The sequence below is a fragment of the Miniopterus natalensis genome, chromosome 12, assembly GCF_054644295.1.
Source record: "Miniopterus natalensis isolate mMinNat1 chromosome 12, mMinNat1.hap1, whole genome shotgun sequence".
Taxonomy (NCBI): domain Eukaryota; kingdom Metazoa; phylum Chordata; class Mammalia; order Chiroptera; family Miniopteridae; genus Miniopterus; species Miniopterus natalensis.
The window spans coordinates 64,839,482-64,864,416 of NC_142092.1; the positions used below are offsets into that span (position 1 = coordinate 64,839,482).

At 49.8% G+C, this 24,935-nt stretch overlaps 1 protein-coding gene, 1 long non-coding RNA gene and 1 pseudogene across 4 annotated transcripts; 2 read left to right on the forward strand and 1 right to left on the reverse strand.

The window, feature by feature from the left end:
• The first annotated feature begins 2,747 nt into the window (after nt 1-2,747).
• LOC148091870 (golgin subfamily A member 2 pseudogene) lies at nt 2,748-6,313 on the forward strand (annotated as a pseudogene).
• Nucleotides 6,314-6,435: 122 nt separating this feature from the next.
• Nucleotides 6,436-11,572, reverse strand: LOC148091871 (uncharacterized). 3 transcript variants are annotated; one of them, XR_015715448.1, is made up of 4 exons: nt 11,271-11,572; nt 10,578-10,699; nt 7,803-7,885; nt 6,436-7,712 (listed from the first exon to the last, which is right to left on the reverse strand). It is a non-coding gene; the product is annotated as an uncharacterized LOC148091871 (long non-coding RNA). The 3 variants fall into 3 exon arrangements; XR_015715447.1 differs by lacking the exon at nt 11,271-11,572 and having other exon boundaries at nt 10,578-10,775; XR_015715446.1 differs by lacking the exons at nt 10,578-10,699; nt 11,271-11,572 and having other exon boundaries at nt 7,803-8,294.
• A 3,114-nt stretch (nt 11,573-14,686) lies between these two features.
• ZFP37 (ZFP37 zinc finger protein) lies at nt 14,687-24,561 on the forward strand. Its single transcript, XM_016210929.2, has 4 exons — nt 14,687-14,887; nt 17,808-17,934; nt 18,218-18,352; nt 21,941-24,561. Exons 1-4 carry the CDS (start codon nt 14,864-14,866, stop codon nt 23,488-23,490), a joined length of 1,836 nt encoding a protein of 611 aa, XP_016066415.2. The 5' UTR covers nt 14,687-14,863; the 3' UTR covers nt 23,491-24,561.
• The last annotated feature ends 374 nt before the right edge of the window (nt 24,562-24,935 follow it).

Consider the following 24,935-nt stretch of genomic DNA (forward strand, 5'->3'; position numbering starts at 1 on the left):
TTTTTTAAGTTCCACCACCTGGGAGTGTGGCTCTCAAAGTGGGGTCCCAGGACCTGCAGCATCGGCATCACTGGGAACTTGCTAAAAATGCAAATGTCAGGCACCAGCCCAGATCCTGCGGGGTCAGAGCAGTGTGGGGGGGCCATGCAGGTGGGGGGGGAGGGCTTCATTTACTGCCGGCGATAAGCACCCTAAGACAAAGCTCTGGAGTGGGTCATTTTGTTGTTTTTAAGTTTCAACATAAAACAATGTTTGCATTTATATTAACACTGGTTTTAGAAAAAAAAACACAGCCATTTTTCTTGTTTATATACACTTTACCCTAAGAATATCTTACTCAAGTTCTGAATTTAAAAATTAAACCCACAGAGGGGAGCTGAAGCATTCTCAGTCATCCCTGACACGGAAACAGTTTTGCCAGTATTTTCTTATTCTAATACTTTTATTTTTTAAAGAGCAGTTTAAGGTTTAGAGCAAAACTGAAGGGAGGGTACAGAGATTTCCCACATGCCTCTGCCCCCCCACACGTACAGAGCCTCCCCCATGATCAACATCCCCCACCAGAGCGGTACATTGATGAACCGATATTAACATGTCATAATCACTCAGAGTCCATAGTTTACATCATGGTTCACTCTTGGTTGTATATTCTGTGGGTTAGGAACTAATTTTTTAATCCTAATATTTTTGTGATGGTAAAGGATATACCCCTTCCAAAATTTAAAAGAAATATAATTTTAAAGTATCTTATTACACATTTTAAAAAATTTTATAAGCATATTTAAATAATATGCACAATATTTTACTACAGTGGTGCATATGTACATAATAGTGTAAATAAAAATATATTAGAGGTATGTGTTCAAATTTTTCTGAAATGGACATAACAAAGGTGTAGGATTCTGAGGATCTGAGTAGCATTTAAATGTTCAGCACAGGGGCAGGCCCCTTCAGGACTTCATTCAAGTTCAACCCCAACCACGTGCCGATGCTGACCTGGGCCCACCAGAGGGTGGTGACTATGATTCCTGGAACCCCACCTGCCCTCAGTTTCCTCCCATCCTCCAGGAGATGGAGAAGAAAATAATGGTCCATAGTCTGCCCTGGGATCCAGTTTGGCTCTGCCATTAGCAGCTGTGGCCCTGGAGCAAGTCCCTTCCCTACTCTGAGCCTCACACCTCCCAAGGCGTCTGAGCCACAAGAGGAGAGAGAATGCAAAGGGGGTGCGTGAGCCCCCCCCAAAGTGCACGGGGAGGTCAGTGGTGACCCTTCAACACCTCCACCTGCAGTGAACTGGCCTGTTGTCCAGGCTGCCGTGCTGTGTCTCACAGCAGTTTAGCGGCTGAAGAAGGTGACACTGTGGGGGAGTCCCCGGCTGGACGAGGCCCTGTCCTGCGCTGGCTCTGTGACCTTGGCCAGGAGCATAGCTGGCTGGTGTTCTCTAGTTTCCTCTTCTAATAAGGGCACATGCATCAGAGTTCTTGCAGAAGGTCATTGTGAGGATTAAATAACAGGAAAGGCATCAAATTGTGCCCGGTGGACAGAGCCGGCGCTGCCTGAGGTCGGGAGAAGGTCACCCTTCCTCCCGGCAGGACGGGAGAGGTGCTGCTCCTAGGACCGCGGGGAGCGCTAAGGAGGCCTCTAGGGAAACAATGATTCCTGACACGGGCGCGGTTTCACACTATCCGCGCTATTGAGTGTGTCAAAACCCATCACTCTGTGTGCTTAAGACACTTGCACTTGCTGTCAGGGTATTATACTGTCCCGAGGTTTGGGGTCTTTTGTTTTCAATAGTGTGGGAAACTTGGCAAAGGTCCTGAAGACACTTCAGACCTCTTCAGGGGAAGGGGAACCATGGAATATGGGGTTTACAGGTGAAAAGAAACAGCACCAGCTGTGTGTGTGTCCGTGTGTGCACATATATATACTGGAGGGTTGGAGGTGAAAGATAGGAAGCCCCAGAGAAGGGTGGAAGGATCTAGAGGCCAAGAGGGGTGGTGGGTTCTCCTAGGCTGGCTGATGACAAAGTGACCTTAGGTACATGTGCCCCTTTGCGTCCCCTCCCCTGCAATCAATAACCCTTTATGACTGTCCCGAAACTGTGCCGTGGGCCTGGAGCTCGAGACAGAGCCTCGTGTGCTCTTTGCGGCATGTTTCAGACAGAGGAGGAAGGCGGCCGGCTGCTCTGCACTTTAGTGAGCTCTGGGGGTTGGCCTTCATCGCTGAGTGTGGGGGCTTGGAGGTGCTCTCCCTGTTCTAGTTCAGAAATTAACCAACATTTTTAAAAGAACACAACGAGGTAAGGGAACCGGGGCCCAGGCCGAAAAAGCTGGCCCGACAGGCCCTTCCTTTCCCCCCTCCCCTCTTCACACCAACAAGAACAGAGAGAAGCCAGTTGGGAATTCTCAGGGAAGACTGAGTCTCGACTCCAGGGAAGCCGGCAGGACCCGGCAGGCACCAGGGGGGACCAGGGCTATTACCCAAAAGCCACAGGCCAGAGCTGCTGAGAGATCCGCCTGCTGCAGCTATCACCCCCGCGCCTGGGCCGCATCTCCCCACCTTGAGAGCTCCCCTGAGAGGCCCTACCACAGCACGGGACCAACTCTCTCGGGAGCGGTGGGCATTCTCTCCTGTGACTTCAGGTGTCCCTCTTCCCACCTAGCCCACCGGCCTCCGGAGCAGCCTGGCCTTGACACGAATGGCAGAGCCATCAGTAAGGGGCTGTGGAAGCAAAGCCTGGATGAGAGATGACGGAGTGTCATGAAGGCAAGGACGTGGGGCCTGGTACCCCTGCCAGGCTCGCCTGTCCCTGAGGGGCTCCTGGATGTCCCTGTCTCCCGCACACACCGGCACAAGCCTTCTTTTGCAAGTCAGCTCATGGGGAAGCTACAGCAGATCTCCGCCCTGAGGGGTGGGACAGCAACCAGGGAAGCAGGCCTTCTGTGTGGGGGGACAGGGGAAGGGTCAGCCCTGTCTTTGTTGCCTCACACCCATGGGGTCATCAACGACACTGCCTCTCCCCTCCAGTGCACCCACAAACCCCTCGCTTTCCACTGCCTCGCCTCCGGCACAGGGGCCCTTCAGTTTCTCATCCATTTCTACCACTGGATCCCACACTGGTCAGGGTCCACCTGTCACCTGACCCCCCCCTTGCCTCTTCCCTTCTACCCCCAGACCACCACCAGACTCTAGAACCCACCCTCACGCACACCCCCACTTTATCTTGGGGCCCCCTCTCCTCACTGTACTCCACCCTCTCACATGATCCAGCTTCTCACAACAAGCACCCATCTCAGGGAGTCCGTGGGTTAAGGGGGCCAGGGGGCCACGAGAACAGCAAACGGGTCAAGAATACATCACCAGCTCAAGCGAGAGACCCCAGGAGACCCTCAGAGGGAGAGAATCAAAGAGGCGAGGCAGGGGTGGGGCCTCCCAGTGCCTGTCGCCCGCTCCACTAAAGAGCACATTCAAGATACGAGGAGGCCTTCCCTCCCCAAGACGTCGGAAGAAGCTCCACAGAGGAAATGGGCCGAGGCCAGGAAAAAGTTGAGAGAATGTTGGCGGCGGCGAGGCATTAGTGTCCCTGCACAAGCAAAGGAAGAAAAGACGAAAGCTGGCAGGAGCCGAGACAGCCACTCCTCATGGTTGTCCCTCGCCTGAGGATGCACCCAAAGCCCACGCCGCTCCTGCAGCCCTGCCTTCTGATGCCACCATGTCACCTGGCAGTGCCCCCCCTGCCCCGTGCTACTTCATCCACTGGAACTGGGGTCCTGAGAAAGGTGCTTTGGTCCTGTCTGAAGGTGCCCTCTCATCACCCGCGAGCCCGCGGCAGCCTCCCGCAGCTCGGCGGGCCCGTGTGAGTCTGCAGCCCTCGTCAAGGCGCAGGGACCAGCATCTTCTGCTAATGCCGAGGCTCTGGAGAAACAACGCGACCCGGAGATTCCATTAGTACCGGCTAGAAAAAGAGAAGCGGGAATATAAGCAAAAGCTTGTGTAGGAACGAGGGTTTTGAGAGAGCAATTACAGGTTCATATCGAGGCTGTAGGGATTCTAGCGTCTGAGAGGACAGACTGACAGACGGCCCTGGCCCATACCCCACAAGCAGCCGGGCAAAAAGCCAGGAGAGGCGAGGGATCTCGCTGGTCTGCAGTCTTCCCAGCTGCGCCTGGGAGATGCCAAGCACACACTGTGCACCATGTGCCGTCGGTGCGCAGCAGAGGCGGGCGGACAGGCGCCACAAAGAGCCAGCAAAACCCCGACGCCCTAAAGCGGGAGCTACACAAGAGCCGCAGAACGAACGGGGACCTGAAGCAGGAGGTGTCAGAACTGCAGGAGAAGCTTCGGGTCTTGGTGACTGACAAGGAAGAACCTTAAAAGGAGGAGCCGGAGATGCCAGAGCTCCTGCTGCAACAATTCTCTAGTCAGCCTGAAAGCCCTGAGAGCAAGGCTGGGCGACCGCAGGCCCCGGAGGCGCGGGCACAGCGGAGACACGCGTGGAGCAGCTGAAGAATCTGCTGAAGTAGCTGCAGGTGGAGAGAGACCAGCTTGCAGAGACTGACAGAAAATGCCATTTGGCGACAGAAGATGCCCCAAATGTCAGAGCAGACGTGCAGGTTGAGGGAGGACACGAAGCGCAGCGTGAGTCCGGCGCAGGAGCTGGAGACCAGCTCTCAGAACTCAGGGACCAGATAGCTGTCCCCCTCCGACGGCAGGAGCCCCCAGCAGGGCCCTCGGAAGTGGCTTGGCGGCTACAAGCCAAAGCGGAACAGCTACAACAGGAACTGGGGGTCCTGGCAGGACGGCTGCAGGCCCAGATTCAGGACGATGGAGATTTGAGTCACCGGAATCGGGAAGGAGCAGGGCCAGCGGCTGCCGGCGGCCCGAGCAGGAGAGGGAGGCCGAGCGCTGGGGGAGCAGGGAGAGATGCGCAGGCAGATTCTGGAGGGCCTGCAGAAGCACCGCACCCCCATCAGGCGTGCGCTCCCCCGGAACCGCGAGCTCGAGGAGCAACTGGCTGAGCTGCAGAAGGGCTTCGTCAGGCTGAGCAACAAGAATATGGAGACCACTAGTGCGCTTCAGATGGAGCAGTCTGTCAGGAAAGAGCTGGCCGTGAAGCTGGGCCGGGTGCAGGAGAAGCCGGGGGAGCTGCAGGAGACGGTGGAGCTGAAGCGCCGAGAGGCTCAGTCTGCAGCAGCAGCGGGACCAGTCCCTGAGCTGCCCCAGTGGTAGCCTATTGGCAGCCGCGGGCCTTTGACAAAGACACTGCAGAAGCAGGTCCTGCTGCACCCCCAGCTCACGGAGAAGCTGCAGGAGGAGCAGGTTCAGGGCGAGGTGGAGGCCGAGATGGCCTGCCCGGAGTTTCAGGAGACCCAGGGCCCCTGGAGGCTGTCAACCAACAGAACCAGCAGCTAGACACCCAGCTGAGCCTCATGGCTCTGCCTGTGGAATGAGATGACTGGATGGAGGCTACAGAGGAGGCTCCCTGGCCAGAGCTGAGCATGCAAAGGACCTAGAGAGCTGAGAGGCCATGGTGGCTTTTTAAAAAACACGGCCTTAGCCAGTGCTGGGGAAGAACAGGTGCGGCTGCGAGGGCCGCTGAAGGGGCAAAAGCTATGCTGCTGGCGCCTGGCTCACCCGGCAGCCCCATCCCAGCACAGCCTGGACCCCAGCCCCCCGGCCAGTGGTATGGCTGGGGGGGGGCTGTGCCTGTGGAGACCCACCAGGCCCTCCAGGTGGCCATGGACAAGCTGCAGAGCCGCCTTACAGAGCTCATGAAAGAGAAGGTGGGTCCGAAGGAGCTGGAGCATCGCCACATTCAGCTGTCTGGAGAGACAGACACCACTGGAGAACAGCACGTCGCCACCCTTTACCAGAAGCAGAGGTGGGGTTGGGGGAGTGCCACCGGGAGAAGGGGTAGCTTAGCCGGCTGGCTAACGACAAGAGGAAACCAAGGGCAAGCTCCTAGAGCTGCAGGAGCTGCAGGTAGCCTGAGCTGGTGGCCAGCATAATGAATTGCATGGCAAGTTCCTGGGGGCTGCCCAGAACCCTGCTGGGGAGCCCACTACAGCCCCCCACCCTCACCCCTACCCCCAGTCTCCCAGGCAACTGCAGCTGCTCCTAGCCTGGGTGACCTGGGAGAGGCAGCCTCTCTGACAATGTGGAGCCTGCCCTGCTGCACTTGAGAAGCCCCCGCAGGGCAGACCATGCAGCTGCTGTGTGAGATGCAGAGCCCCCAGGGGGACCCGGGCTTGATCACGGGGCTCTAATAACCTGACAAATAACCTGACACTACCCTGGAGAAGTGGGGCCAGGGCTCAGCCCCACCCAGTCCCTGCCACCCAGTCCCTGTCACCCTGTCCTATTATTATTATAATACAAGAGTGAACTTATTCATTCATAACATAGGGCAGAGGAAGGAGGCGGGGACGGAGCTGATTCGACCCCTACTTGTTTTATTTCGGAATAAATGGATTTATCCATTGAAAAAACACAAAAATGTAAGGAGGCATTTGTTTCAGGGGCGTCAACCCTGGAGGACAGGAGAGGATCCAGAAGATTCAAGGCACTGAGCCAAGAGTATGTCTGACTCTGTGCAGAGCCCAAGCCATTCAGAAATCAGAGGTGTTTCTAGGACAAGGCAGATATTAAATCTGACTCTGACAGACAAGTCAGTCATCAACCAGGTTGTAAATAGGAGGTTTGTGGAGCTAATGCAATGAGAAAAGTCTACCCAAAACTACAAGGATGGGCACCTGGCATTTACAGCTTTAATATGTTTTTGTGTTTTTTTAAAAATTGATTTTAGAGAGAGGAAGAGAGAGAGAAACATGGATTGGCTGCCTCCTGTACACGCCCTACCGGGGATTGAGCCTGCAACCCGGGCATGTGCCCCAAATAGAATCAAACTGGTGACCTCTTGGTACATGAGGCGATGCTCAACCAGGTGAGCCACACTGGCCAGGGCCATTTATGGCTTTAAACAAGGCATCTCAATGTACCCACAGGAAATTCAGGTTACTTCCCAGCCACCACTGTGGAGACATTTCAAAGCCAGGGACACAACATTAGACCTCTGCCTGGGCACATCTCTTGCCAACATCATCCCCAGAAGGGGGTTGGGAACAGGAACAATGTCTAGCATGTGGTCATGGACACAGTGCTGGGTGAGCGCCAAGTGGGATGTGGGTTTTGCTGTGGTCGGTCCTAGAATCAGGCCAGTGCTTTGCAAGTATCCACCATGTTTGTGGTTTAACGTTGAACTTGACAATGACGTCTCCTTGCTGAGTGCACACCTTGAGGAAGGGAAGCCCCTGCCAGGCAGGCTCTTCCCACTGGCTGACTCCATGGCAGGTCAAGGTGACAGCCAGCCATCACTGGTGACAGTGTTCCCCTTGCAGCCACACCTTGGGGAGATGAGGCAGAGAGTGAGGAAAAGGTTTGGGTGGCCAAGTTACCTGCTGATGAATGACAAGGACACTGTGGAGTGCAGGGTTGCATCCTGGCGAAGTGTGTGGATCCTCTCTTTGAGCATAAAGACAGTGAAGACAGTGTCTGCTGGGAGGTTTTCAGACAGGAATAGCCCTCTTTGCAAGTGTCCTGGGCCCTCCTCGCAGTTTTTTTGACACCGTGCAGCATCTTGTCCTTGGTGCATACAGTTGGCCTTCAGGGTGGAGGAGCCCTCTGCAATCTGCCTGTGCTGATCTGTGTGGGGCCTAGAAACAGGACAGGACACGGGCATTTACCTGTTATGTCTCCAGTTGAACTTTGAACTTGACAATGAGGTCTCCCCACTGAGTGCCTACCTTGAGAAGGGACGCCTGTCATGGAGACTCTCGCAGGTCCAAAGGCCACCAGCCATTACTGGTCCAGGTTTCATCATGATTTTCTAAAACAGAGTAGTTGTAAAATATCCAACCTGGCAGTTTAATAAATGATGCTTTGCAGACGATAAAATCAGAGAAACAAAAACAGCAGATAAAGTGGGAGTAATTTTCGATGCCATGTTTTGTGCCAAACATGATTTACTCCTCAGAAGATCACAAGATCATGTAACTGAAACCGCCCAGAATACGCTTTTTCCATCTGGGTCTCCCCTTCGGCACGATGCTTTGGAGGTCCACCCATGCTCTTGCGTGTGCCGGTAATTTGTTTCTGTGTATTCCTCAGTAGTTCCTATCGAATGAACATGCCATAACATGTATGTGCACATCTGAGTTACAACCGCTTTGGAGACACTATGAATAAAACCGCTATGAATATTCATGTACAGAGAAGTAGACACTGTGTTCATTTCTTTGGTAAATAACTACTTGTAGAATTTCTGGATGAAATTCGGAAATTCCCAGCAAAGCAGTTATTTACCAACATACCCCAAGTAATTAGACAAGATCCTGGCCCAGGTAAACCTGCAATAAATGTCTGTTGAATAAATAAATGAAGCCAGCCGGCGGTGTGGTGTGGCTCAGCTGGTGTGGCGCCCTCCCAGGCACCAGGAGATCGCGGTGTAGGCTATGCTCCTAGGACGTCATGTGAGATCTGAAATACCAATGTGAGTTAAGAAGACTACTTCTCTCTACTCTTTGATTGTATGACAGATGTAGCCTATCATGAACTCATGAGTCATATTTTTAAGCATGTTTGCAATAAAACGATGTGTTAACAATTAAAGAAAATTTTATTGACATTACTGAAACAGGACAAACATTTGGATGGGATCTAGCCTATGAAATTACTATTGGGAAAAGGTGAGATTGACATAAAAATGCCAGTGGCCAGCTATATGATGGACAATGGTGGCAGGTTGTAAAATCCACTATTTCCACCAAAAAAATCCCACCAATTATGTCACACGTTTTTCCCGGGCATAGGTTGTGTCCCTGACACATTCAACCAGAAGGTCCCAATATTTGTATATTTCCCCCTGATCAGAGATACCTTTCTCCTTTCTCCGAATTGGTCGGCATTTCTCCAGACACAGTCCTGACTATGAAAAATTAGTACAGAATGTGATGGTTTTGAGCCTCCAATCGCCTCAATAAAGTGTAAAAGTCAGTCTCGCTAAAATGTTCTATTAGAAAGTCTAGCGTAAAGCGATGGAAAAAGTCCTGGTGCTGATTGCATCGCTGCGCCTACGGTTAGTTACTATTCCAAAGTGAAACATTCTTCGATTCCCCCTGTTTACATGGGTAGACAGGTCCTGGTAGACTCAAGAATTACTGTTTCATTTCATGTGTTTCAATCTGTTGCTCTCATTATTTACGCTGGAGCTCCAGCCTGCCCAGCGAGAGCGCCTCTGGCTCCCCTCCGACGGGCCTGAGCATCCCCTGGCCACGCCCCTCATGCCGCGAGCGCGCTCGCTGCTCCCCGAGTCCCTGTGCACACGCCCCGCCGCGGCCCCGCACGGTGTCGCTCCTCCGTGGAGATCGGGGGCCCACGCACGGGTGGACACTGGTGTTTGCGACCACGATCTGCACACAAAGCGGGGAGATCTAGGCTGGGAGGGGCAGTCAGGACCCGGAAAGGCAGCTTTTTACTCACTATTTGCGCAGCCCCCAGGGGGTCGAGAAGCCTGGGCGGCGTGCCCCCCACCCATGGGCAACCTTTCCAGCGGCGAACCAGGCTCTCTCCTCACTCTGGAAGCGGTACCACGTCGCCCTAACGCAGGACGCGGGCGTTTCCCGCACCCACCGAAGGCGCCGGTTGGTGCCGGGGCCAGTCGGGCGCCCTCTGTTGGCCTTTGGTGGGAGGAGAACGGGGAGCGGAGCCTACGGTTTAGCGGTCGCCGCGCGCCCCCTCGCGGTCCTCTCGCGGATCACAGAAATTCTCGAGGCCGGGCAACCTCCCTGTATTTTTGCTGTGGTTTTGGTTTTTATCGCTAAATTCATTTGTTCCGAAATGAAACAAAACAAACAGGAGCTGAATCAATCAACCCTGTCCCCGCCTCCTTCCTCTGCCCTATGTTATGAATGAATAAGTTCATTCTTGTATTATAATAAATAATAGGACAGGGTGACAGGGACTGGGTGGCAGGGACTGGGTGGGGCTGAGCCCTGGCCCCACTTCTCCAGGGTAGTGTCAGGTTATTTGTCAGGTTATTAGAGCCCCGTGATCAAGCCCGGGTCCCCCTGGGGGCTCTGCATCTCACACAGCAGCTGCATGGTCTGCCCTGCGGGGGCTTCTCAAGTGCAGCAGGGCAGGCTCCACATTGTCAGAGAGGCTGCCTCTCCCAGGTCACCCAGGCTAGGAGCAGCTGCAGTTGCCTGGGAGACTGGGGGTAGGGGTGAGGGTGGGGGGCTGTAGTGGGCTCCCCAGCAGGGTTCTGGGCAGCCCCCAGGAACTTGCCATGCAATTCATTATGCTGGCCACCAGCTCAGGCTACCTGCAGCTCCTGCAGCTCCAGGAGCTTGCCCTTGGTTTCCTCTTGTCGTTAGCCAGCTGGTTAAGCTACCCCTTCTCCCGGTGGCACCCCCCCAGTCCCACCTCTGCTTCTGGTAAAGGGTGGCGACGTGCTGTTCTCCAGTGGTGTCTGTCTCTCCAGACAGCTGAATGTGGCGATGCTCCAGCTCCTTCGGACCCACCTGAGCTGATGAAGTAGCACTGGGGGAAAAGGACACCTCCAGGTGACATGGTGTCATTCATACTGTTTCCGAGATGATCAATCCCATGTTCTCAGAACGTGCTCTATTTATTTATTTACTTACTTACTTACTTATTTGATTTCAGAGAGAGGAAGGGAGAGGGAGAGAGAGAAACATCAATGAGAGAGAGTCATTGATCCGCTGCCTCTTGCACCCCCCCCCCACTGCAGATCTAGTTGAAACCTCGGCATGTGCCCTCACCAGGAATCCAAGGGTGACCTCCTGCTTCATAGGTCAACACTCAACCACTGAGCCATGCCCGCTGGGCAGAACGTGCTCTGTCAGCTGATGTCTGTAACAATCCTGTTATGCCTTTTTGTCCTATAAGGACCAATTTGAAAAATCTGAGTATTAACCCTACCCAGTGCACAAGAGAGCGACCGGTATTAAATATTGAACTTTTGTGCTCTATGAAAAAGAAGCAGACACCTGGTAGAGGCTGCCTCTGCCTGCTGCCAGGCAGGGGGAAAGGCTGCAAAGAGTAGCTGGGACCAAGACCCAAATAGGTGCCTGATCCCATCAAGCCACTTCCCGGTGGTGGGCGGGGTCTCCCCTGTGCCACCACCCCGAAGCAATGGTGTGACCCAGCAGGGGACCCTGGGAAACTCCTAAGAAGCCAGGCCCTCTGCTCACCTAGTCATTGCCTGGTTCACTCCTCAGGCCTCCAGACAGCTTGCTCAGGTGGCAGACGATGCAATGGAAGGGGTGACAAGTGGCAGGAGGCCTAGCCACGAGCACTCAGGAAGACCAGGTCGTTCCCACAGGGAATCTGAGAGGACTTACTCCGAGGGAAACCTGTCCATTGGAGAAAAAGAAGATTCGCACCCCTATGAGAGGCGGAGGAAGATCATGGAGACTGAAGAAGGCTCCCACTGCGGAGGAGGTGGGATTCTAAGCTCCTGTCCTTTTTACTTATTTATTTATTATTTCTGGAGATTATAGGGTGGGCAAAGCAGCAAACCCCAGAAGGTTTAACTTTCATACGCTGAAAGTGAGGGAAATCCCAAGGTGAAGGCCAGATTCCTTTGGTTGTGGGCTCTGCCGCCTTTGGGATCTGGACTTGAGGGAGGGTTTCCTGGAGCGGGCATCCAGGCAGCTGAGGTACATCGACAGTGACCGGAAAGGCTGCCCCTGGAGGCAGTGGGCATGGGAAGAAGCCAGGCTTTGGGGGTGGGGCTCTCATGAACTCAGGTCAGACTTGGAACCTCCACTAATCCACTCTCCCTCAGACTTACAGAGATAGGTCAGGGACCACTCGCTCATTACCGGCTTCCTCTCCAGAGATCACCAGGCGGAGCCAGGTGGCTAAGAGCTCCAGGCACAAGCCGAGGAGAAGCCCTGATGGCTCCCTTGGAAGTCTAGACAAAGAAAACCTACACCCAGAAGAGAAGGTGAGGGAACGACCATCCCCCACCCAAGGGAGAAGAAAGGACAAGCCTGACTCCACCCAAGGGGACCAAGGAGGTAGGTGTCTGGCAGTGCTTTTGCAGAGGTGGGGGTATGGACACCTGCCCTGAATCGCAAGTCAGCGCCCAGAGGAGGGAGGGGACAGACACTGCCCCTGGTGAAATGCTCCTAAAGCCCTAAAGGGCTGAGAGAGGGAGGCCCAGGACTTGGCAGTGGATCCCACCAGATCCTGGAAGGGGCCACCAGTCAGGCTTGGTGGGGTGAGGGAATGGACAGGTTTTGCCCACCCTCCCCCGCAACTCAACCACAGGAGGACCCTGCCCAGAAGTCTGGCGAGAACCCTGGGCCCCGAGGCTGCCGGGGCAGCCCAGAGGGCAGGCCCGCGTCTCCAAAGCGCCGGCGCCCCCACCTGTCTCCAGAAGCCCGTGCACCCCGGGAGGTCCTGACTTCCAGGCTCTTCCACCAACTGGGTGCGATAGAGGTGGCCCTGGACGACCCGCCTCCCCCCAGGGCGCGGCCGAAACCCCGGAAACACCGCTGGGCCTGGACCAGCCCTCAGCTCCCAGGGGGGCCCAGCTCAGGGCCCAGGGGCAGGTTTCCAGCGGGCAGCCTGGAGGCCGAGTTTGCAGAGGAAAACATTTATGTTCTCCTAGGGGCTCAGATTACAGGGACTGCCATTGATTGGGACCTCTCCCCATCCGATGTTTTCCTGTTTTATATGAAAACGAAACCGTTTGAAGAAACATAGGTGTGCTGTGTGTGTGTGAGTGGGTTCATCTATTCCTTTTCATCACAGCCTGTATCTCGAAGGCAGCTGTGCGTGTTTCAGTTTTACCTGAGAATGGATTTAAGGTGAAGGTGTAGAAGCCCACTCAGAATCAAGCTTTACCTTCAATGAGCACGCCGGGCAGTTTGGGGGGTGTTCTGTTATTGAACACGGCTTTGACTCTCAGTCCATTCGCTTCCACTGAGTCGCAATAAATTTCCTGAATATTTCGAACCTTTGCCACTGTGGAGCAGCCGCTGCACTTGCGAGTGACCCGTTAGCCTCTCGAGTCTCTTATCTTTCTAGTGGTTTTCCTATCCTGATCATTCTTCTTTGCCCTGCGCTTTGGCAGCTATCAAGTTCACGTTCACTGACATACCTACAGCGCACACGGTGTGAGCTCACATGCACATCAATGGACGGCTTCCGGATGTGTGAGCTCCCCGCTGCTACACCGACCCACGCGTGGGCCGTTCCCACCAGGCTGCTGCTGTGCAAGCCTGTGGCCCCAGCCTGCGGCCCAAACACTGACCTGACGCTTCTCCTTTCAAAGGAATTCCTTCCCACAGAGCATTTTCTCGTTTTCTGTGCCTACTCTGAAAGCGTTGTCACTGCGCCCCACCAATCCTGCCTCGCCTCTCCCCCCGGCATGTATTAATGCAATCGACCAGCAAACCTACATTCTCCCTTTAAAACTGTTTTGAATTGATTTTTTAGAGAGAAGAAGTGGGAGAAGGGGGGGGGGGAGAGAGAAAATCCATTGCCTCCCGCAGGCGCACGGTGCCCTGACCCGGATCGAACCCGAAACCTGGGTAGGTGCCCTGCCCTGGAATCGAACCCGAAACCTGGGTAGGTGCCCTGCCCTGGAATCGAACCCGAAACCTGGGTAGGTGCCCTGCCCTGGAATCGAACCCGAAACCTGGGTAGGTGCCCTGCCCTGGAATCGAACCCGCCGCCTTTTTGGTGTTTGGGACGAAGCTCCAACCGACGGAGCCACACCGGCCAGGACGAAACCTCCCGTTTTAACCCCTGTCATTGTACTTAGCGATGAACACGCACAGAGTCTCTGCTTCTGGCTTTAAGCACCTCTCTTCAAGAAACATCCTCCCAAGACACAGGCTCAGAGGTTACCTGCAGGCCAAGGGTTACACAGGAGAAGGAGCCCTGAGGCCAGGCACCTAGTTCCGAATCTTGGCTTCGTGGCTACCGTTCGTGCAGCCGCGGCTTCCCTGTCCAAGGCAGCATGGGGGCGATTTGCAGAGCGCCCCGTGCGGGGTCCCGCGGGCAGAGCCCGCGCGTGGGAAGCCGCCCTCGCCGCGTTCCCCCCGTGCGGGGCTGGGCGCCGGGGCCGACGCCGGAGGGCTCGGGCAGGCGTTGCCGGGGTGGCTTGAGAATAAGTGGGAAACAGCGCTGTGATCTGTTGGACAAACATAATTTTTGTTGTTAGGAAAAAAAACTCAGTAATAAGTTAGGGATACCAGGCAGAAACTGTCCTGAGACTAGGGGGCCTCGGGAATCTTTGTTTTATGAATCCTCACGTGAGGGGAAGTGGAGGGGGGAGAGGAGAGACAGACAGACGGACAGTGATCGGCCGCCGCCCACAGGGCGCTGGGCCGGGGCGGGACCTGCAGCGCTGCCCGTCTCGGCCCAAATCGAACCCGTGACCCGCGGAGCCTCGCCGCCGGGGCTCAGTGAGGACGCCCGGGGCTCGTCTTCGGGCAGAAGGCTGAGGGGGAAAAGCAAAAGCAACCGCCGCCGACTCGGGGATAAACTCGTCCAGTCACCCGGACGGACGGCGCCGCGCAGGGTACGTTCGTGTCCGGAGAAAGGAACCAGTTTCCCCGGCCCTTCCCCCGCCGCGGCCCCGGCGCCCTCAGCGGACCGTCCGGCGGGGCCGACGCGGGGCCAGCGCCCCGACGAACTGCCGCTCCAGCTGCGCGGCAACCGGGGTGGGACGTCTCCATCCGTGCGGGCTCTCCACGCGGGCTGTGGTGCTCACCTAACCGCTGCTGCTTTAACAACTGTATTGTTCTGTCGTCAATGAAAAGACGGCATGCATTTCAAAGCTGTTCCAAAGGTAAGTCTCCTCTCGCTCTGAAACAGCGGCATCTGCCCGAGCGGGCTCTCCCCGCCATTCCGCTTCTCGCCCTCGCTCGCCGCAGCCCGCGCCCGGCGTCGCGGTTCCCGGTTTCCGGGGGGCTGGCCGCGCTGGGGGGTCCGGGGAAGCGGCTCCCAGTTGTGCGTCCTGGGGTGAAACCCGGGGCCGGGAGCGGGGTGTCGGCACAGTGAGGCACCGCGGTGAGGAACCGAGCCGGGCTCCCGCCCGCTGGCGCCTCACCGCAGCAGGTCGCGCTGAGAACCAAGCCCGGGGCACCGCCTCCTAGCCCCCGGGGGGCCCCGCTCCCCGCCGTACGGCGCAGCCTCGGCCAAGATGGCGGCGCCCGCGCGCGATTCCAGGGGCGCCGCCATCGCAGCGGCGGGACCCGCCGAGGCTGCGCTCGGGTGGGTGGGCCGCCCGGCCCGCCGCCCGCTGCGACCCGGTTCTGACAAAGCAGAGGCCGCGGGCCGGAGGATGAGCGCGAGGGCCGCCGAGGAGGCCGGGCGCGCGCCGGGGACGAGCGCGTCCGAGCCGCGGGGCAGCGCGGCGGTGAGCGCGAGGGCCGGGCCGGGCGGGCGGAGGCGGTCGAAGTGCGGGTCGGTGTTTTCTGTGGAGACGGTCGGTTTGGCAACTGCAGCCGATGCCGAGGGCCTTTGGGGAGGGGATCAGCATGTCGAGGGACCTGCGGTGGCAGGGATGAGCGCGTCTGTGTGGTCTCTGAGCGCGACAGTTTAAGGAACTCGTGTTTTGAGGGGTCTGCGGTGACAGTGATGGGGCTGTGACTGTGGAGGGCATTGAAAGGTCAGTTTGCAAGGCTACGGGGATCAGACCCTCGGCTTTGTGGTGTGTCAGATATTAGGGGAGTGTGCGGGGTGCACAATTTGGGGTGTCTGTGGGAGCCAGCGACTATGGCGGCTGCGGTGGCGGGAAACTGGGCTGCCCCTGTGGGCGCGCAGGGCCGCGGGGAGGTCCGCTAGCAGCGTTGGTGTCAGAGTTACAGGGAGGCAGCGGTGATGGTTGGGCACCCGGTGTAGCAGTGAAATGAAGAGCCACAGGCGGACGGCGGCTGGAGACGAGCCAGGCCTCCCCGGTGGACTGATGCGGGACGAGAGGGAGGCGAGGAGTCAAGATTCACACCGGAAGGGACTGATGGATGGCGATTCCGTTTTCTGGAAGAGGGTTGTGTTGGAGAAGACCGGGTTCGGTGGGTATCAGTGGGGGCCAGGGTAGATGACGGGTTCTGTTTTTAGGCCCTCTCAAGATGCCTGTTACATGTCCAAGTAGAGATGTGTAGTTGTTAGACACATGGATCTAGAGCTGGGGAGAGGTCTGGGCTAGGGAATCCAGATCTGAAAGGTATCAGCATTAAGGTGGTATTCAAAGCCATAAGGTTGGATGGCATGAGCTAGGGAGAGAAGGCAGATAGGGAAGACAAGAGGGACGAGGACAGAGCTCTGAGTCACTCTGACATTTAGAGGTCTGATAGAAAACCAAAAAAGAGAAAAAGAGGGGTAGCCACTGAGCTGAGGTAGGAGGAATGCAAATGTAGTGTCAAAAAAGCATAGGGAAGAAAGCTTTCCAAAACAGTGGGAGTAAAATCAGTTGTGTCCTATGTTCTTGTGAGGCCCAGAAGTATGACTACAGAGAATTTGACTTTGGCAAGATGTAGCTCAAGGGTTATTTTGAATGATTATAGCTCTTTTAGTGGATTCATAAAACTCTGTTGGGATGAGTTGAAAGAATGGAAGGTCATGAAGTAGAAACGGTAAGTATAGGTAACACTAGTTTTGTTGGTAAAGGGAGCAGAGAAGTTGACATTGGATGGGACATGCAATTAAGAGAGGTTTTCTTCAGATGAATGATATTAAGTAGAATGACCCAGTAGAAAGGGAAAAATGGTTCAGAAGGGAACAAGGTTGACTGCAGGGGGCAAGTCCTTGAAAAGGCAATTGAGGATGGGATCCAGAGCGTAAGTGGACAAACTGGCCTTAGGTGAGAAACAGGGCAGTTCTTCCATTTTACCAGAAGGGAAGATAGATTGTATGGGTTTGGAAACAGGATAGTGGAATGGGTGGTAACAAGGCAAGGTAGTTCTTGTCCATTTGTGTCTGTTTTCTCTTTGAAGTATAAGGCAGATTCATCAGCTGAGAGTGGAAAAGGAGTATATATTGGAGATTTCAAAGAGAAAGAACTTTGACAATGTTTGGCATAATCATCTTGGAAAGAGGAATAGAAAACTGACAGTATTGGATGCCCATTTGAGATACGTAACCTCTTCCAAGTTACAGACTTCTATCCTCACGGGCTGAAAGAGCAGAGAGAGGAAGCAAGCTCTCTTGTGACTCTTATGAGGGCACTAATCCCGTTCACAAAGATTCCACCCAAATGACTCATCTAATCCTAATTACTTCCCAAAGGCCCTATCTCCTAATACCATCATATTGGAGGACAGGAGTTCCAACATATGAATTTGGACAAGACACATTTAGTCCATAGTAGGGACACTTCTTAATATTATTTTTGATTCTCAAGAAAAAATTCAAAATTGGGTAGAGAATCCTATATAACATTATGATCAACAGTGAATGGTCAAGGTAAGAACAAGTCATTATTGTTATTTTTTTTAAATGTTTTTATTGATTTCAGAGAGAGGAAGGGAGAGAGAGAGAGAGACTGAAACATCAATAATGAGTGAGTCATTGATCGGCTGCCTCCTGCACACCCCCTACTAGGGATTGAGCCAGCAACCCGGGAATGTGCCCTGAATAGGAATCGAACCGTGACCTCCAGGTTCGTGGGTTGATGCTCCCCATGCTGGCCAGGCAAGAACAAGTCATTATCTGTTGAAACGCTCACTAATGTACATAACATTAGACTGAACAAGAATATGCTATTACAGGGATCGGTAACATTCAAAGATGTGACTATGGCCTTTACCCAGAAGGAATGGGAGCAGCTAGATCCTGCTCAGAGGATCATGTACAAGGATGTGATGTTGGAGAACTACAGCAACCTCACCTCAATGGGTAAGTGCAATTCCTTTGTAATTTAAAATATGTCCACTGTGATACCTTCTCTCGGTATCAAGTCAAGGCATTTTAATCCCTTTTGGGTACTACGCAGGATACTTGTGCCCTTGCCTTCAAAATGGAAGGTCTACTGAGATGGGGTACATGGATATCCACACTGTGAAATCTCAAAATCCGTATATTTTTTATCCTTTAAAGGCTCTGAAGCTCAAATATTAGGGCTTGATTTCTGGGATGCTTGTGGTTCTAACATTCAATGTCTGCAATTTCTCATGAACAGGGTATCAAGCTGCCAAACCAGAAATGATCTCCAAGTTAGAAAAAGGAGATGAGCCATGGTTGGGGAAGGGGAAGAGACCCAGACAAGGTGATCCGGGTGAAATAGCAAGACCCAAGCAAATAGGAGCCAATGGAGGTAAGTTCCTAATTTCTTAGCAGTAACTTTGGAATTATTCAAAGAATAATTTATTCTCAAATTCTTCTTAAAGATCTCTGATCCTTCTTTCTTTATCAGGAAGTAGCAATAGAAAAATATCAGACTCTCCTGGGGGAAGAGGATTTGAAACTACAGAGATTCTTTAACTTTGAAGATTCTAATATTTCTTCTTTCTGTGAACCTGTCTATGGGAAAGGTTCTCACACGAGGTTCACTATAGTTATAAGTTATTGTTACTTATGGAAGTATCAGTCAGCTTAGGCTACGCTATGCTCCATTAAGGAATGATCCCACAATCTTAATAGCTTACACAAAGATTTATTTCTTGCTCAGGCTGCAGCCTATTTCACATTATTGTGTGGACCTATGTTGAAAGAACAGTTCCCGCTTGGCAAATTCTGGTCTCATGGCAGGAGGGAAAGAAGATTGAGTGGAACCACATATGACTCTTAAAATCACTGTTTCGAAGTGGTAGATATCCTCTTTCTGCTCACATTTTATTGGTTAATTGGTTAGAGTGGATCTCCTGACCATTCCTGAGTTCAACAGGGTAGGAATGTATAATGTTTCCACAGGGCGGATTCAAATGGCCAGGCAATGGGACTGGGAGGTGTAATCCTTCCTTGGAACAATAATACAATTTATACATCACTCAGGTTGTGGTAGGAAAAAAGGTGAAAACCAGAGCTCTAAACCTTTGGGACTAGCCCCTTAGATACCTAACTGACCGTTCCATGTAGCCGCCTCTCCTTATCCATGCTCTCCATTGCTCAGCTTTCAGAAGAAACAGTGACCCCTCTTTGCTATTCTCTGAACCTCGTTTCTGCTTACCTTATTTAAAGCAGTGCTTTTAAAAATTATCCTCCCTTTCCCTAATATCCTGTTTTTCTCTCTTTCTCCACTAACACTCATGATATCCCATGATACAAGATTTCTCTCTTTATATATTCAGACATTCTTAGATTTGCCCTCTTTCCAAGTCTCTGGTACGATGCTCCTGACCCTAATTATTTTCCATTTTCCTCCTTTCACTGTGAAATCTTCTAGACCTGTGGTCTGTAATGCATCATTTACATTTTCTCTTTCACCTTTGCAGTCAAATGCCAGAGATTTCATGTCTCTATCTAAATTTCTGACTTTAAAATGACCACGGCTTACTTTCCAGTGCATTTTGATAGTTTTGATAAGACTGAAATTCTTGCCTACCTAGCTTGAATTATACCACTTGAATCTGATTTTATGCTCTGAGTGCTTCTTTACCATTTTTTCACCAGTTTCTCTTCCTTCTCACTTTGCTGAATTATCCCTGAGGTGTGTCTTCTACTATCTATTCTTTTTTCTATGGTATTTCCTGCCAAGGACTCCTCCTTTGTGCAAATACACGCTTTTTATTCTACACTGGTAACTTCCAAGATGAATTTATCTTGCCCAGATATATATGTAATTCCTTTGTGTTGCACTCATACTTTACCTACTTACAAGACAGCTCTTTCTCAGAGTGTCAGAATTGAAAGCTTTATCTTTCTTTCTAAATTAGAACTTCCTTTCACCTTCCCTATTTTTATCAGGGTCTACTCTGATTTTAAGCCTGTCTACTATGGAGTTTCTATGACTCTTTGTTTTCTGCCTTCTCTCTTACTATTCTCTCCTCAGTGCCTGGGTTTCTCCCCACTCGATTCTCACTGACATAGGCCACATCAGGTTCATATTATCACATAAATAAATTGCTTCAATTATTAGGTAGAGTTGTTGAATCCCTCTTTTAAAAAATTCATCTTAGGTGTGGCCACTAAACATTTAAATATTCAGCTATTATTTATGTCATTAGGCTCCAAATTAGCAGAATGTCCACAATATGTTTTCAAGTTTCCCCTGACCTTGAATTTTCTAAGACTTCCTGAATTTCCTAAGATCAGAGGGACCAGTCCTTCAAATAGCAAATCAAAAAACCTCGTGAATTTTTTGTTTTTGTTTTTTTGTTAATCCTCACCCGAGGATATTTTTTCCATTGATTCTTAGAGAGATCGGAAGGGAGGCAGGGAGAAGGGAGAGAGAGAAACATCAGTGTAGACACATCCATTGGTTGCCTCCCACACAAACACCATTTATCCCCCCTAAACTCTCTTTTGCCTCCCCCGTAAGTCTTTGGGTTTCAATTCTAAATTCTTAGGAGAAAGACTATTATTAGACTAGCTGGAGCCTGGTGTTTTCCACTGTCCAACCAATTGTTTTCAACTAGAAGTTGGATTGAATTGTACAAATATGGCTTCCTACATCTGTCAATGTGAGTGATGGTTTTAGAGAAGGGAAGCATGGGTTGAGAAGGTATCTTAAAATGTATAATTGCATGATGTGTGGAGGAAAGAATGTAAGCAATCACTTAGGGCTGGGAAATAAGCTTAAAATTTGTAATTTGCAATAGTCAAGTGACCTGACAGGAACACAGGTACACTCCATAGCAAACTATTGGAAAACAAGTGTGTGTGTGTACACTGTACATCCAAATGGTATAAAGTTTGTTTGCCAATCTTGTTACTGTGAATTTTATCATGGTAAAAGCATATGATAAAACCCTACAGAGAAACTGTATGTTTTTTTGTTTTGTTTGTTTTCTAAGTACAGGAATGAGACTATTATATTGATCATAGATGGTAGCAGTGGAATACCCTTTCTTGCTTTCTGCCTCAGTCACCTGTAACCTGTTCAGCACTCCTTGGTGGATTTACCATATTTTCTCTATTTTGGATCTCTGGGGTACTATAACAAAAATTTAGTTGAGCTAGCCTAAGTAAATAGAGGAATTTATTATAAGGACATGGGTAGATCTCTTGTAACCTGAAGGCAGGTACTTCAGCTAGGCCTTACCAGGGCCTAGAACCAGGACTGGAAATTGAGATTATGCAAATGGTCTCCTTAAAGACATGTGATCTTACATCTTTGCTTTTCTGTGGATGTATGCTTTATCCTTTGTACTGATGAATTTTCTGTTTACACAGGAAAATATGGATTTATTGTACTTGTCTTATTTTAAAATTTAAGAACACAGTGGAGACTAACTAGAGTCTAAATTTTTAGGAGGAAGACTCTTATTGGACATCTTGGCTTGAGTCAGATGTGTCTCCAACTGTGACCATGGAGAACTGGATTACTATAGTACAGGCTATGGGAGTCAAATACTATTGGTGGATTGGCAGTCATTAAAGCTTGGGCTGAGGAGAGACCTCAAAAAGTGTCAACTACAATCACAAGCTCTTTTAACTTCATCTCTTGCCTATTCACTGCTCCTTGTGTATATTTCATCTTTTATCCCACTATACAAGGTCATACTTATAAACAGTGAAAGCTTTTTCTAATCACTATTGTCAATTTTCTTTTATTCTTTTTACTACAGCACCTCCCCTTCAAATCCAAGAGGATAGGGACATTTGTGCTTGATATTTCATTCACTTTGGGATACTAGGTTTGAATAAAGATTCAGTAACACAACAGCACATTTCTTTATAAATTGTATTCTAAAATATGAGAGTGCAAAGATTTACAAGACTGTCTCATTGAATTCCATTTTAGAAGAAGTCCAACAAGATGATGACCAGCTAGAGAGTCACCAGGAATCTCAAAACAAACTCCTTAGGAAAGTTGCATTCAAGAAAAAAACTCTGACTAAGAAGAAAGGCCATGAATGTGGTTCATTGGGGGTAAAAAATGTGACTACAACACAAGTTTCTTCCCCAAAAAAGCTTCTTAAATTTAATTCACAGGGAAGGAGTTTGAAACAGAATCTAGATTTACCTGGTCATATAAGAAACTATGCACAAAAGGAACCTGATGTAGCTAAAGAGCACAGGAAATCATTTAGCCATGGCTTATCTGATACAAAGAAAGACAAAAATCAAACTGGTAAGAAACAGAAATTACCCAACCGTAGCTCATCTAATAGGTGTGACAAAACTCAAACTGGCAAGAAACATGAGAAATTAGTTCATCATGGCTCATCCCATACTAAACAGGACAAAATTAAAACTGAAGAGAAACATGAAAAATCATCCAGCCATAGCTCATCTCCTACTAAGTGTGACACAAGTCAAGCTAAAGTGAAACCTTATGAATGTAATCAGTGTGGGAAAGTTCTGAGCCATAAACAAGGACTTGTAGACCACCAGAGAATTCATACTGGGGAAAAACCATATGAATGTAATGAATGTGGGATAGCCTTTAGCCAAAAGTCACACCTCGTTGTACATCAGAGAACTCACACTGGAGAAAAACCATATGAATGTATTCAGTGTGGCAAAGCCCATGGTCATAAACATGCCCTTACTGACCATCTAAGAGTTCATACTGGGGAAAAGCCTTACAAATGTACTGAATGTGGGAAAACCTTTAGACACAGCTCAAATCTTATTCAACATGTGCGATCTCATACAGGTGAGAAGCCCTATGAATGTAAGGAATGTGGAAAATCCTTTAGGTATAACTCATCTCTTACTGAACATGTGAGAACTCATACAGGTGAAATACCATATGAATGTAATGAATGTGGAAGAGCCTTTAAGTATAGCTCATCTCTTACTAAACACATGAGAATTCATACAGGTGAGAAACCCTTTGAATGTAATGAATGTGGGAAAGCTTTCAGCAAGAAGTCACACCTCATTATACATCAAAGAACTCATACTAAGGAGAAACCTTATAAGTGTGATGAATGTGGAAAAGCCTTTGGACATAGCTCATCTCTTACTTACCACATGAGAACTCATACGGGTGAAAGTCCCTTTGAATGTAATCAATGTGGGAAAGCCTTCAAACAAATTGAAGGCCTTACTCAACATCAGAGAGTTCATACTGGGGAGAAACCCTTTGAATGTAATGAGTGTGGGAAAGCCTTTAGCCAAAAGTCACACCTCATTGTACATCAGAGAACTCATACTGGGGAGAAACCCTATGAATGTAATCAATGTGGAAAAGCCTTCAGTGCAAAGTCACAACTTGTTATACACCAGAGATCCCACACTGGAGAGAAACCCTATGAATGTAGTGAATGTGGGAAAGCCTTCAAACAAAATGCATCCCTTACCAAACATGTGAAAACTCATTCAGAAGAGAAATCTCATGAATGAAATAAATGTGGGAACTCTTTTAACTGAACTGAAGATTTTATTTAACCTTAGAAGTATTACAAATTTAAAGGATGTTAGAAAGCCTTTAATAAGAAGTCACACTTCATTATACATGAGAGAATTTGAAAATGAATCATCACATAGGCGCAATTGAGGGTTTAAACTTGATACTAAACCTTTTGTAGAAAATATTTTTCTAAAAACACTCAATTATTGTAAATGACCTATATGTTCAGATTGAAATATAAAGTCTTAAAAATTGTAAGTTAATAAGCAGAGCACTAGAGAAACAAATTACATATGCTGAAAATTTGAGTTGCTTGAGTGTTGTATACATAAACACTACATATAAGAATTGAATTTTCATATCTGTTTATTGCCATGTATAAATGTTTGTGACCATTGATAAGCTCATCTTTGATATTATCACCCAGCTTTTAATGTCTTTGTCACCTTCTGCATCATCAAACTTTATAAAAAAGGTTAATATTTATGTAAAAAATGATAACAGGATTAAGAGAAAATGAAAGAAAGCAGCTGCGGATACACCAGCACTGGTAGAAAATTATGTTCAAGATATTTGGTTAAGTGAAAACAGCAGGTCGTTGAACTGTGCATACAGTATGTCCCCACTTGTGTACAAAAGAGTGTGTGTGTCTGCTTGTCTCTCTGTGTGTGTCTGTACATATATGTATATGTATATATATTTGTATGTAAATAGACTTGCTTTGAAAAATACATGTAAAACTTAATAGTGGTTGCCACTGGGCACAGGAGTATAGGGATGGAGTCTTTACTGGGAGGAAGACCTCCTTTTTATTGCATACTGTTTGAACTTTTTCATCATGTGCATGTATTTTCCCCACCATTAAAATCATTTTAAATGCATAAATCAACACTAATTAAAATTTTCACTGAGCCTACTCCATGAGTTTGACGAAGTAAAAGTTTCTGTGCCTATTCATAAATGATGATGAGTCTAAGAATATGGTATTAAATTTGATACTGAATTCACAAAGACTTTTCCTATTAAACATGTTCTTTCATTAAAATAATAAATTACAACTATAACTCAGCACTGTGTTTCTTCTACTTGGCATTTTTAAAAAGACTGAAGATGAATTGTGATGCAGGTGAATGAAAATGATTTTCTGAACAATCACTCCATTTTATCTCATTCAAAGCACTTAAATACAAACACCTCTATCTGGGATATCAAATATATTGCAACAAATGGCACAACTCCATGTTCTTGCTCAATAGCAGACACTGCTATTGGATCACTGTACTCTTTATGAGTGAAGATGCATTCCACAAGGTACTGTGAATCAATATGAGTTCACATGGGAAACACTTTCCACTGCATACCTAGAATTTTAACTCATGAGTTATAGATAAAAAATACAGCTATACTGTTGTAAAATTTACTTGTTACACCAAAAATA